At 41.7% G+C, this 14,844-nt stretch overlaps 1 protein-coding gene across 10 annotated transcripts in view; it reads left to right on the top strand.

The window, feature by feature from the left end:
* The window catches only part of ZMIZ1 (zinc finger MIZ-type containing 1), a 385,595-nt gene extending 371,146 nt beyond the window's left edge, over positions 1–14,449 (top strand). For 8 of the 10 annotated variants that reach the window (XM_087933818.1, XM_087933823.1, XM_087933822.1 and 5 more), the window contains 2 exons: positions 4,673–4,921; positions 8,902–14,449. In XM_087933818.1, the coding sequence (XP_087789944.1) occupies positions 4,673–4,921; positions 8,902–9,009 (357 nt within the window). In that variant the 3' untranslated portion in view covers positions 9,010–14,449. The remainder of the gene's footprint in view (positions 1–4,672; positions 4,922–8,901) is intronic. The other 2 variants (XR_015743665.1, XM_087933824.1) reach the window with 2 other exon arrangements.
* Positions 14,450–14,844: the final 395 nt, after the last annotated feature.

The raw sequence follows: 14,844 nt of genomic DNA, 5'->3' as shown, positions 1-14,844 counted from the left end.
TACATGGACAACAGATTCCATATTTCTTATTTTTCCCTGGCACGTTATCAACATTATTTTTTATTTTCCAAGTGCTACAGAGGCGCAACGAAAACTCACGGGGATATTTTGGGATTACAATCATCGCAAAGCATCTCGATGAATAGAAAAGTAGGATTCAGAGGGGAAAAAATGCTATTTGCCTTTCCATGTCCCCAACATGTTCAGGTAGTTCCCGGCTTACAGCCACCTGTTTAGTGACTGTTAAAAGTTTGAATGGCACTGAAAAGGGTGAGTTACAACGAACCCTTGCGCTTATGACCATTGAAAATAGAACTATTGATCAGTGGAACGGTTTGCCTTCAGAAGTTGTGGGCACTCCCTCACTGGAGGTTTTGAAGAAGAGATTGGACAGCCATTTGTCTGGAATAGGTCTAGGGTCTCCTACAGGAGCAGGGGGTTGGACTAGGTGATCTCCAAGACCTCCATTTCAGACAAAAGACCCCGAAACACTGCAACTGTCATAAATATGAGCCAGTGGCCAGGTGTCTGAATTTTGATCATGTGACATGCTGCAATAGCCGTGTGAAAAAACAGACATTTTTTTCAGTGCCGTTGAATGGTTCCCTAAACCCACCCATAGTTGCATACATTTTGTTCCACTGATTTCCTAAATGGAGTCATCTGGAGTGGCACGTATTGCTACAAAACAAGAATTCTACTTCCCCCTTTCCTTAAATCAGTTCACTTTAAGGAATAAAGAGAGTGGAGTTGCGTGTTTCATTTAAACCCTTAGGGCCGATACATCTCACACTCTTTGGCTGAACTCATTCCACTTAGGTTCTGGCCACACGCATGAGACCCAACAACTTCTCACACCCAAAGTCGTATCTTGAGACCTTCTTTTTCCATTCTTCCTCCGTGCTATGCTAACTCTTTTCTAGACCCTTGGCATTCCAGGGGGGGTTTCGTGGCATTGCCCTTGAAATAAGTCTAGAATGCCAAATCATGCCTCAGATACTTTCAAGCCCCTTTGGGTTTGGAGAATTTTCTTCTGGAAACAGCAGACGTGTCCAAAGTGAAATGTTTTCCAGGGAAAAAAAAAAAAAAAACACCCAAGAAATTCCAGTTGACTTTTGGAAGAGCCAAAGTTCTCCAGAAGTTCCTCCACCTCAAACTGGAGAGTTTGGCGTATCCCTACTTGTTGCAGTTCCTGTTGCCAAAACCAGTTATCAAATCTAAAGGCGGGATTATTTTTTTTTAATACGAATGCATTTTGTGCAATTTTGTTTCTGAAATAAATGAGCCCCTCCCCCCCCCAAAAAAAATCCATTTGGAGGTTGCTTATTTTCGGATTCTCTTGATAAAACATTACAAGCTTAACGGTCAGCTGCCATGCACACATCCAGAAACCCAGAAAGAGGTAAATCCTTTTTCGAAAGGAAACTACGCTTAACCTCTTTAAAAGAGGGAAAGCCTGCCCTGGCTTGAGATTATTTAAGATCCACTTCCCCCATATGAGGTCTCTCCCAGAAGCCATTACTTTTAGCCTTTTCATAAATCATGTTTCATGTATCTTGGCTACGGGAAGGTGAAGCAGTCTGCAGTGCATGCCTTAATGCAATTGATTCTGAGGCTGGAAAATAGCACCGTCTGCAAAAAGAAAGAAAAAATGAAATTGAGCCGATATTCAGCTTTATTTCACACTATAAGGACTGAGATTAACTAGGTACTAAGAAACGAGGGCAACTTGCTTCCTCCCTCCCTCCTTCTCCTCCTTTTCTTTCCTCTCTCCCCTTCCTTCTTTCTTCCCCTCCTTTCCTTTTCCTTCCTCCCTCCCACTTTCCTTTCCTCTCCTTCCTTCCCCTCCTTCCCTCCCTCCCAGGTTCCTCCTTCCTTCTTTCCTCCCTCTCTTCTCCCCCCTTTCCTTCCTCCCCATCCCTCCCTCTCCTTCCTTCCTCTCCTCCCTTTCCTTTCCTCCCTCCCTCCCCACTTTCTTCTCCTTCCTCTCTTCCCCTTTCCTTCCCTCCCTCCCTTTCCTCCTTCCCTTCTTCCTCCTTCCCTTCCTCCCCATCCCTCCCTCTCCTTCCTTCCTCCCTTCCCTTTCCTTCCTTCTGGCAATAGAAGGGGAAACATTCATTTCCCTTATTCTGCAAACCAGATAGGAAAGAAAATAACGGGAATCTCTACCTACCCCCACTCTCCCTACTTTTCAAAACAGAAAAACATGCAAAGTTACTCTTCTTTCTTTCCAAACGTAAAATGCCAATTTTGCAAACTTTGGCTTGGCTCATTAGTCCCCTGTCCCCCATCTCAAATGAAGGAGATGTCCTGGTTCATCTTTGCGCTGTCTGAAGATCCCAATTGCAAATGTTAGCATATCGCCTTGAACGCTTGGGGCAGGGAGGTGGGCTTGGGCATTTGTAGAAGACAGAAGTGCCACCTCAGCCACCTTGTGGCTTTCCAAGGTCGTCGCCGACTTGCATCTCACCATGGCACAAACATGTCCCAATAACATCTCTTTGCCAACTTCTCTTCATGGTGTCGTCTTCATCTGGCCCTTTGATCTCGACCACCATCGAAAGAGGTATGCTCTCTGTTCTTCTAACCCAACCAAGGGCAACCTCAATCAACTTAAGTTTGGTTAGTCATTATCTTTGAAAGACGTCAGGCCAGGCACTGCTAAGAGATGCAGAAAAGATATCGGGGGTGGAGATTCCTGCCAACTGGAGCAGGAGGATGGGAGGACGAACACCCAATTTAGCAGTGGGAGAAGGCCCATATATTTTCTGGAGTCCCCTGAATAATGTGTCAATCATGAAGGTTTGTTTTATATTACGGATGGCCATGTTGGCAGTACAGGATGTTTCAGGTTTTAGGGATGTGCTCTTGATTTGCCTGGAATCTGCCTCCATGAGTAAATGAGGAAGGTTGAATGGTAGCTGCTGAGTTCCATGATTTTAAAAGGAAAGAAAAACTACACTGGTCTTCAAAGAGTAGAACGCCAGTTTAAATGAGAGCACAAATGATTTCCTTCTAGATGTCTAAAGTTGAAGAAAATTCAGCTGGCTGAAATATAGTGTGCTGTGACTACATACATGAAAACAGTTCATATACAATATAGGGGAAGTCTTTATGTTCTATGAAGTTTGTGCACTTCCTTTTCTGTCCTTATGTTTGTATGGGGGGGTTGCAACTATATGTACAGGTGAGTTTAAAAGACACCTCTTTTTTTTAATTCATACATATAATTTTCATACGTATAAAACCTTGGTAAGGCCACATTTGGAATTCTGCGCCCAGTTTTGGTCACCCCAATATAAACAAGAGGTTGAGGCTCTGGAAAGAGTGCAGTGAAGAGCAACAAAACATCTGAAGAATGGTTTGAAGGAATTGGGTATGTCTAGCTGAATGAAAAGAAGGACTAGGGGAAACATGATAGCTGTCTTCCCATATTTGAAGGGCTGCCACAAAGAAGAAGGGAGTCAAGCTATTCTCGAAAAACCCGAAGGCTGGACAAGAAACAATGGTTAGAAGCTAACCAAGGAGAGAAGCAACCTAAAACTAAGGAGAAATTTCCTGATGGTGAGGACAATTGGCCAGTGGAACAACTTGACTCCAGAAGTTGTGGGTGCTCCATCACTGAAGGCTTTTAATAGGCTGGGCAGCAATTTGTCTGAAATAGTATAGAGTTTCCCGCTTGAAAAGGGAGTTGGACTAGGAGACCTTCAGGGTCCCTTTCAATTCAGTTATTCTTCAGTCATGGTCAGCAATGAAGGAAGACCTGTGTAAAAAGAGAGTCCATCAACACACACACACACACACACACACAGAGAGAGAGAGAGAGAGAGAGAGAGAGAGAGAGAGAGAGAGAGAATGAGTGCATGCCTATATGCAGAATAGTAAGAACAGTTGGAGGGATTTTTTTTTAAAAAATGGATGAAATACCAATTTTCTCGTTTCTTTTTGTTCCTTGCACCATGCAACTAAACTGTCAAGAGTTGATTCTCTGATGCATATCTGTTTAGTTGGAAAGTATTTTGCCCCAAAGAAAAACTCAGAAAGTTATCCTCGGTTTATTAGAATTCATACCAGAAAAGTTAAAGAAGTCAACAGACTAGAGAATTAACTTGAAGTTAACATTCTAGAAAAATTAAATGTTTATGGAGATTTTCAGTCATCCAGGTCATGGTTGTCCCAAAGGTGCTATTTCCAAAAGGCAGCTGGACTTCGTTTTTCCATGAAGGGGTTTCGCTTCTCGCCCAAGAAGCTTCTTCAGCTCTGATTCACTCAGTTCGGTGAGAACTGAAGAAGCTTCTTTGATGAGAAGAGAAACGCCTTCCAGGAAAAATGAAGTCCAGTTGCCTCTTGAAAAAAAAAAAAAATCTTTTGGACTAGAAAAACTAAAGACATTTCAACTTTCCCAGTTAGAGAGAATTTTCAAGGCATCAGGTTGGACATTAGAACCATCATTTCTTAGTCCAAGCATTGTTCTAAAAATGGTGTTTTGAATGCCGGGGGTTCAGACGAGCGCCCAAACGGGTTTTTCCTGGATGATGACGGCTTGTAGCAATGATGGTTTATGAAACAATCCCTCCCCTTCCCCCCTCCCCACGCACCATGCTCCCCCCATCTTCCAGCTTGCCACCTCATCTCCTCATGTCTCTCTCCTGCTTCTTTCCTCCTTCTGCAGATCCCTCATGCTGGCAACACTGATCAATCCCATAGCTCCATGCCTCAAGGTTTGCACGTCCCTCATCCCAGCAGCCAGTCAGGGCAGCCATTACATCACAGTGGTCCCCCGACTCAGCCGTCCCGGCAGCCGACCCAGGCCGCTTCTAGCAACCATCCTCACAGCGACCTGGCCTTTAACCCCTCAGCCGCTTTAGAAGCTCCACCTGGTGGGCAGGGAACATCTGACATGCCGGAACCTTCGCTGGATGTAAGTCTGTGTCATTCTGTCATCCGCTTCCCTTCACGGTGCATTCAAGGTCAGAAAAGGTGGGAGGAAGGCTACCTCTTACATCAGAGGGGTCTCCAACTTTGTGGACTTCAGTTCCCAGAATTCCTCAGCCAGCTACACTAGGCATCGTAAAACATTCCTGTGACAGTTTCCAAGTTGCCATAAGAAAAAGGGAGGGAGGAAAACCTGAAGGAGCATACAGCAAATGAACTCAGAAACACATTCCAAGCTTATCTCACAAAGATTGTAACTGAGGCAACCGGGTATTTGGGGCCGAAAATCCTCTATTGGAGAGCATGATTGAGGACACCCAGTCCATGAACATGTTCTGTTGGACAATCTGAAATATGATACGACCAGAGGGGTGGGGATGGGGAAACAGGGTCATGTAAATTATGTATCCCAGAGTCAGCTTCATACAGGTCATGTCAGCAGTCGCTCCGAATAATGAAGTTTTTTGAAGTTTGGCTCGAGGCTCATGATTTAATTAGGGCGATCGCTGGAATTCTGACACTAGGTCAGCTACGAGCCGTGGTGGCGCAGTGGTTAGAGTGCAGTATGGCAGGCTACTTCTACGGACTGCCAGCTGCCTGCAATGTGGCAGTTCGAATCTCACAAGGCTCAAGGTTGACTCAGCCTTCCATCCTTCCAAGGTGGGTAAAACGAAGACCCAGATTGTTGAGAGCAAGAGGCTGACTCTGTAAACTACTTAGAGGGCTGTAAAACTCTGTGAAGCAGGATATACGTCTAAGTGCTATTGCTGTGCTGGCTGAGAAATTCTGGGAATTGAAGTCCTTCAGTCATAAAGTTGCCAAGGTTGGATAGCCGTGGTTTACATAGTCTATGCCCACTTATTGTTTAAGAATTAGCTGGGGCATGCCCAGTCTGTTTGGGTTGATTTATGGCCCCATCGACTGACAGAAAATATATGTTAAATATTGTTAAAACAATCTTATCAGTGTGTTGACAATGGAGAACTGGGCTGGGAAGTTAAGAAGAGCTGATACGCATGAAATTCAAATCCATCCTCTGCTTGCTCCTCATTTCCTCTCTGGCAATAAATTTCAGGGACATGAAGAAATTGTGAAGCACAATAGAAATTGTGGCTTGTTATAAAATATAAAATTGATTAGTAGGTATAAAAGATAACATCTTAATAACATCTGTGGATGTTCTCATTCATCCAGGTCACCATTGTCCCATAAGTACTCTTTCAAATGGCTACTGGATCTTCTTGGGGTTTTTTTCTTGAAAAACTGAAGAAACTTCTTGGATGAGAAGCAAAATATTTTCAAGGGGGGAAAAATCAAGAAAGTCCAGTTGCCTTTTGGAAAAGCACCTTTGGGATAATGTGATGTTGATAACATTCTTCTGTTCTTAGAGAAACTTATTTTGATAGACAAACATAAATCTGATTTTTGGACTATTTCTCCTCTACTGTCAGCCCTTTTCTCCAGGCCTAACATATTCAGAATGGTCATCTGTCCTGTACAGGGGCGTTTTGAGGTCTATAACACAGTTCTTCTTCTTTAAACCTTACTGCAAATAGAGTAGCTCAACTCTTGTTGCCTATACGGACATATTCATGTAGCTTTCTTGATAACAGTATAGAAATTGTTTAACGTTGTCTTATTTCAGGATGTTTTCACCGCTTCCCCAATCTACCTGCTAGCCCTGAAGTTAATCAGCTCAGCTTACAAAGCTTCACCAAAGTCGCACTTTTTGTCTGAATTTCAAACTAAGGAATTAGAATGGCAGAGTAGCAAGAAGCCACCAGGGTTAAGCCTTTGTTCGCTTTGTTGACTAACTCTTGCTAACACAGCCCATAGCAAAAGAATGTAAGACAGCCACAATTGTTTTAAAACAGAAAAGCTTCTGTGTGCACCACCAATTGTTCAAAGAGTGAAGGACTGGACATTAAAGAGACGTGAACTAGGACATGAGGCTGATCTGGCTGTAAACACACCCTATTGATCTTAAGGGGATGTGGTAGCTCAGCGGTTAAAGATGCTGAAAGCTGGACAGCCTGAGTTTGAGACCCGTATGCTGCACAATGGGGTAAGCTCCCGTTCCTTGCTCTGGCTCCTGTTCACCTAAGCAGTTCGAAAGCATGCAAATGCGAGTAGATAAATAGGTACCACTTTGGTGGAAAAGTAACAGCATCCCACGCACCTCGGTGTATAGTCATGCTGGCCAAATAACCACGGAAGTGTCTCAGGACAACGCAGGCTCCCTCGGCGAGGAAGCACAGATCAGCACCACACCCCTGGAATTAGAAACTGGACAGGGGAAACCTTTACCTTTTTATTGATCTTAAGGATTGATTTGGCTGATCTGGCAAATTCGGTGGCTGATTCCCTCTGCCTTCACCACTCCATGTGTGTCCCTCCTGAAACTACACCCTCAGAGGTCACGTCAGATCACCCTAGATAGATCAAGGGAGTGCAAGAAACTGCAGTTCCCTGCTAGAATCTCCAAAATCCATTTATAGGACACTTGATGTATTGTAGAGCTAATTGACCACCTGGGTGACAAACATCTGTACTTTAGACTTAGAAAAATATTCTTCCTTTTTGACTTGATGCTCCCGCAGCGAGTATATTTAATGTTGTGTAATGTTTGCTATGTCAGGCTAGGTGGCAGCGTCTAGTTAACTTTAGATCAGACTGGTCAGTTTTCTTTCAGGCTGGTCTGAAAAAAAAAGTTGAGTAAGTTAAGACTCTTTCCCTCCTCAAGATAAAGCCCTGGGAAAGTCCAAAACTACAAGCTAGGAGACTGGGAGAAAGACATCGTGAACAAAAGGCAATGTAGTGTTCAAAGCAATTACACGGACATGTTCATAAAGTTACTAAGAGTTAAGTTAACTCTAAGGAGGCTTTACTGTTTGTCTGTGCTTGCTAAGATGCAGTCATCCAACGATTTTCTCACTCGTCCTTGTGATGAGCTGGGGCATAATGATTTGTAAGCAAAGAGTGTGAATGTTTTTTTTCATAAACAAGAAAGTTAGCCAAAGCTAACATGCAAGACTTTTTTGGGGGGAGAGGGGGGAATAATTCAGAAATGTGGATGGAAGCACCTAAGTAAGTAAAGCCCAACTTTTCAGTTCACATTTGTACGTTCAGATAAGATTGTTCAAACTCTCTAAACTGTGACAAATATCTCTGGCATTTGGAAGGGAAAAAGGTGGGATGTAATTTTATATTTCTTGATGCTGGCAAAATCAAAAGTCTTAACAATGTTTTGATTTCACCTAATTCCAGAGTGTGGAATGTCCTGAATAAGTGGATCAAAGAAGCTACATGATATTAGTTAATTCGACAGCAGTTTTATTTGTTCTGTTAATTGATCAACTGTTGCAAACTTTAATTATTGTAAGGCTTTCTCTCACTAAATTTTGAGTTGAAACATGCTTGAACACAACTAGGAAAGGACGTTGGCTTTAAGAAAACATTAGTAGAAATAGTGTGTGTGTGTTGTGTGTGTGTGTGTGTGATTTGTTGCCTGGGTGTGTAACTGTATTGACTGGCAATTTGATGGCTGCGTTGAAAAAATGCTGATGGCCACTTTTGACTGCCAACTTGGGTCTATCAAACAAATTTATTTCTGACACTGGCCAATTAATCCTAGTTGGAGATTAGGGCATACTAAAAGGCATGTCTTAGAACAGGTGAATAGAAATCTTAGTGAAACTTCAGCCATCTGTTTTATGGAGAGAAGGAAGTAAATATACAAAAGGTCAAATTATGTGGTTATATGCAAGAGACAAAGATGCTCAAAGAGTCATTTCTGGTTGGCTTCCGTCAATGAAGGCACCACGGCAGGTCAACATTCTGTTGTCATTTAGTCGCATTGAGAGTCTCTGTCAATGCTTTAGAAGTTGCCTCTTCCAACCAACATGCGCCATGGATGCCTGCACACTTGGCAAGAGCTTCACCACCTGTCTTCTTTTTCTGTTGTAGCTACTTCCCGAGCTCACAAACCCTGACGAGTTACTTTCCTACTTGGATCCTCCTGACTTACCAAGCAATAGCAATGATGACCTTCTCTCTCTTTTTGAGAACAACTGAAGCCTTCTGCATTTCACTCCCAAGACACCTTCCTCCCGTTCGACACATCCATAGCTTCACAGCGAGGGATCTCGAGTAACTCTTTCCCGCAAGGACAAGCTCACCGCTCGAGCGTACAAGCAGCACACACTCCTTCCTGTCTTCACCTCGGACCTGCTTGAGTCCCAAGTTTGGGCCGTGGCGGTGGAGAGAAGCAAGAGGGAAAAAAACCGGGGTTGACCTCTTAGACTGCCTGGCCACATCACAGACCGTTTGTACGGTTGTGGAAAAACCTCACTCTTCCGGCTGGTTCTGCAGACCGAAAGAGTGGATGACTTTTGGGATATCTCTCAAGGAACATCCCAGCCACTCTCATCAAGGAAAGAAAGAAGAGGGCAGCAGGTCCATCCTTGACCAGTTTCAGAGTGTCTTTCCAACTGGTGTTCTTCCATGTGTTTACTTCCTTTGGCTGTAATGTCTGTTCCTCTCCAAGTTATGCAGATTCCAGTCTCTCTGTCAGACGAAATAAGGACAACCGTTGGCAGCACAGTTCAGACTCGGAACTCGAAAATACCAAAAAGCACAAAGAAACCAGTCATGTCACAAGTAGGGTACAAATATAACACGTGTCAGAGGGAGACATCAGACAGCGGGGTTTCCTCACCCACCCCCATGGTCCTGTGAAATCTCTAGGTTGCGGCAAGCATGGGGTGTTTTTTTTAGTAGTCAATTGTAGCATCTTTGATTTGATTTAATCTCTCTTGTGGGCAAAACAACTCTTTCCTTTTACACAACATGTTGCAGTCGGACTTCCCGTGTGTTTTTTGACAAACTTTTTCTCTCCATTAACTGTCTTTTGAGTAATAGAATGGTCAGTCCCTTGGGGGGAAGGAAAAAGGAAAGAAAAATGGGAGAAAGGCAAGAACCTTGCACAGGAAGTAAGAAAACCCTGCAAAATATTATTAGCCGTGAGAACGTTCTGTTTTCTTTACTCGGGCGGTTAGAAAATTGCTCCGTTCCTACGGGAAAGGGGAAGGGACAAGGGGGAAAAGGGCCCCTTTGCAAGACGAGGGAAGGGGTTCAAATTCAAGATAGCCACCATAAGCAGGTAATCAAAACTACCCCTTTTTAACCTGCAGGGTGAAGAATGGGGCTCTCCACGGCCAACTCACCATAGGACAAGTCGTTATCGCACAATTCTATAGTTCAATTTAAGTATTTCAAATAATTTAAACATTATTTTAATTTCTGTCATTCACGTTTAATTCTATCCCTCCTTTGACACCCTTTCTTTAATGATTCTACTCCACCATTTCTTTGATATTAGTGTACTCCCTTGTTCTATTAGTTAATTCTTGCGATGAATTGTCCGTCATTGAGTTGGCCATGATGAGTTGTCCTATACCCTACAGCAGGAGTCTCCAACCTTGGCAACTTTAAGACTTGTGGACTTCAACTCCCAGAGATCCTCAGTTGCCAAGGTTGGAGACCCCTGTCCTACAGGATTGGAGGTGGTGTTTTTTTTTAAAAAAAAAGTGGTAGGTTTCCATCACGTCACAGCTAAAATCTTGACTGTGTTTTGACTGACCAGATGTCCCTTCCCACTTCATCCAAACCAAGAGAGGAGAAACTCGTTTGAGGAATTAAAACAGGCGTTTATAGGAAGAGAAACACCAAATCACCCTAAGTGCTTGTCTTAGGTTTTCCAGGCTGTGTTGTGACTCATCCTTTTGTTCTTGAGTTTTATTATCATTTTACCTGCCAGCACTTCTCCCTCTTCTTTTCTTTCTTTCTTTCTTCATTTTCTTTTTTTAAAAACACTGTAAATTTCCAAGGATATTGGGCATGGGGGGCGGGGGGGAAATGAAGTCATTCTGGTGCAATCTTCCTGCCAATTCTCATGCCGAATGCTTCACTGGCATTTGTGATTCTCCCTCAGTTGCTTCCTTCCTGCATGAGCTTCCAGTCACTTCTGAGCCCACTCTCGTGCTGTCGTCCTCTTTTTATAAATTATGTACAGTAAACTATGTGTTTTTAAAAGTGCATGTGTGCCAACTCTGCTTTGTTGCAGGCCAACATCTGTTTCAACATCTGCCTTCTGTGTACAGATATTGCTTTCCTTCCTTCCTTCGTCTATTTCCTTCATCCCTTCCTCTCCTCTCTCTAACTTCTGTTTCAACATCTGCCTTCTGTGTACAGATATTGCTTTCCTTCCTTCCTTCCCTCCCTCCCTCCCTTCCTTCCTTCCTTCCTTCCTTCCTCTAACTCCTCTGTCACTTCCTCTCTCCTTTCCCTTGCCATAAGGTAAATAATCTTTTTTCCTTCCTTCCTCTCTCTAACTCCTTCCTTCCTTGCTCAATCTCCTTCATCCCTATCCCTGGCTCCTTTCTCTTGCCATAGGCTAAATAAAGAAATCTACTTTTTCTTCCTTCCTCTAATTTCTCCCTCCCTCTCCTCTCCTCTCTTTAACTCCTTCCTTCCTTCCTTCCTTCCTTCCTTCCTTCCTTCCTTCCTTCCTTCCTTCCTTCCTTCCTTCCTTCCTTCTTTCCTTCCTTCCGTCCATCCTAAAAAATTACAATTGCTTCCTTCCCTGTCCAGAATCAAATCAAATATTTCTATATTTGATTTCAACAGTGGGCTGTCAGATTTAGGCCAGGGGTTCTCTGGCTTGTTGGTTTCTATGTGTAAGTTCCATCATCGTCATCTTACCAATGATGGGCATGATAAAATAAAAACTCTGCATCCATCCTGCATTTGTTCTCTCCGCTGAAGTCATGCTTGAAAATTCTTGGAGCATTTGTTCTACTGCCACTGCTGTACATGCATTTTGAGATATAATGCATATAGATATCTATATATCTCTCCTTATATGTATAGATAAAGATATATATATATAGATATGCGCTAACCCACAGCATCTTGCTGTAGCTAAACAGGAAATGGCAGTTTTAGTTCCTTTATTCTTTTCCAACAGAACTGTTGACTTTTTACAGATATTTTACGTAGACCTGTCCTTATGTTTTACTTTTGCTCCAGTTCTGTCTCTCTTTTAAAGAAAAAAAGTGCTGTTCATTATGCAAAATCAAATATTTTAAGAATCAATATTGTAAATATCTTTTGTGAATATTTTAGCCTTGTCATTGATTATAAAAACCCTTTTTTTACATGTGTTTTTAAAATGCATAGTCTGGGAGGGGAGAGGAAACTGCCTTTTTTCTTTCTTTCTTTCTTCCCTCCGTCCCCAGCTAAAGGTTCTTGAACTAAGGGAGCATTTAATTCTCTTTTTTTGTTATTAAATTAGACCCTATCAGTTTGCAAATCCACATCATCCATCAGCCCCATGTGCTAAAGAGCAAGAATGATGACTGTCATAGATCACCTTTTTTTATTTAAAAGAAAAGATCCTTGTTTAAATACACCTGAGAATTATCCTTTACCCACACCTAGGAGAGAAAAAAAGAGGTGTAGGATAAATACCCTGATATCTGTTATACATTACAGGGCTTGGGGCTGTAGATGACAAACCACGAGGACAGAAGATAGAAGTATAGGAGGTATTTCTTTTTTTTTAATAGGTTTCCCCAGATTTATCCATCCTTGTTTGTGATCACTGAACATCTGGCACAGCTATGTCTGGTTGCCCACAACAAGCTTAGTAAAATAAAAATGCCATTTATTTTTCCCATGTCTGTCAACTGGGTGTCTTCAGCTTGGAACAGATGCAATTTGTTGAAGGCCGATCTTAAGCCATAGACTGCGTTGTGTGTAATTCTGCAAAATGGCCCCTTTATTATTAAAGCACATATCTGTTCCAACAAGTACTTGAATCCATTTTTTTCTCCCCCTCTTGCTTTTCCACGTAACTGGAAACCAAATTATGTTCAAAGCAGGGAGGGTTTGGCTCATAGGAGGTCTAAATAAAAGGTTCTAAAAAGTCGCTTTTTGATAGGAGGGAAAACATCTACAACTGAGGCTATTGTGGGTATGGGGCTTCCCCTTATTTGAAGGTTTATTTCAAATAACAGGCATTAAATCTGCATTGTGGGCAGGGGTAGATGAGGTATGTTCAGTGGTGGGATTCAAATAATGTAACAATCGGTTCTCTGCCCTTATGATTTCTTCCAACAACCAGTTCAACAAACTGCTCAGGAAGTTAACAACCGGTTCCCCCAAACTGGTGCGAACTGGCTGAATCCCACCCCTGGGTATGTTGCTCTGTTCTGCAAAAGGAGAAGCATATGTATTGAACGTGGAATCTCTGTGGCTAAATTGATGAATAGGTACAGATTGGGTTACAAGAGCGCGCTTTGCAAAAAAAAAAAAAAATCAGCCTAGGAAGCCCTGCACTTAACACACACAAATGCACAGACACAAACACGCCAATAAACACAAAGGATTCATCAACATATTGTATTGCTTTAGGCTGGGGAAGGGGAAAAAAATAATAGTCAAACTACACTGCCATCCTGTTAAAATACAGAGAATTTCTGCTAAACAGCGTGGAGTTCAGTCCTTAAAAGTCTGTCCTGTTACATTCAGTGCAACTTACTTTGAAGAAATATAAGTTATGGCCTTAATGAGATTTTTTTTTCGGGGAGGGGGGGGTATTGAAAAGCAAATTTATATCGTGTTTTGCCCCCCCCAACAATTGGTTGTTTTAGAAGCATTTTGTTTTGAGTTTTCAACTTTTTTAAATTTTCCCAATAGTTGGAAAGGCCTACACAAAGATTTATAGTTCTACTGCCAAGGCATTATTGTTGTTATTGTTATTATAGGGTGACACACACAGACACACACACAAATGTTTGCAGTGGAGACTCCAAGGGGCATCTGTACATATGTAAATGGAAAATAGAGACATGTTAACAGAAATCCGTTCATTTTCCTTGGATTGTGTATTGTTTTTATTTTACAGGAAAAACAAAATAAAGCTTGAAGACCCATCTTATGTGGAAAATGAATCCTGTTTGTTAGCGTTTGTGAAGTCTCCACCTTTGTTTCATTTCTTGTAATATACTCAATCTTTTGTGGGAAAGAAAATTGCATTTGTTTTGTTTTGTTTTGTTTTACCTTCATGTAATAATTAGCTTAAGTGTATTAGTCTTTATCACCTGTGTATTTTTAGGGTGCTACAAAAAAAAAATGAAGAAAATAAGGGGATTAAATAATAATAATAATAATTAAAAAAAAGAAAGATTGTAACCAAATTCATACTTTGTACAATTTTTTGATATTGTGATCCGAACAGGAATAAAAAAAGTACAATCTGAATTAACATGCAAAAATGGCCATTTGTCTTTGTTTGTACATTGTATGTACAGTACAACTCCAGTCATTTCATACTTTAAAACTGGTCAGAAAAAAGAATTGTGATTTTTAGTCTTGCAAAAATTGTATGTAGTTAGATGATGTGACAAACCTAATATTTATCTAATAAATATGTATTCGAATGAAACCTGTATATTAGGTGTTCATGTCTTTATTTTGTATTTAAAAATCAGATTGATTATTGCTAGACGTTTATATATATATACTTTCTTGTAACACTGAAAGTACTCTCATTTTTGCTCATGTTACTTTTCTTTTCCTAAATAAATTTGGAAAAAATGATGGACTGATCATTGGGCAGCTGTTTTGTGCATCTCAAGCTTCTGTGTCCGATGTTATATGAAGAAAAATAATTGTAAGACCCTACAAGGTCCTTGACTTAGAACCACAACTGAGCTCAAAATTTGGTTTGCTAAGCGAGACCATTGTTAGGTGAGTTTCGCTCCATTTTGCAACCTTTCCTGCCACCAAGGTTAAATGGATCACTGCAGTTGTTAAGTTTTAGTCACACGGTCCGTAGATGAATTT

This window comes from Pseudonaja textilis, chromosome 4 (genome assembly GCF_049901715.1).
Source record: "Pseudonaja textilis isolate UNSWEBS1 chromosome 4, rPseTex1.2, whole genome shotgun sequence".
NCBI lineage: Eukaryota > Metazoa > Chordata > Lepidosauria > Squamata > Elapidae > Pseudonaja > Pseudonaja textilis.
Note: the sequence above shows the minus strand (reverse complement) of the source record. Positions and strands in the feature narration are given on the sequence as shown.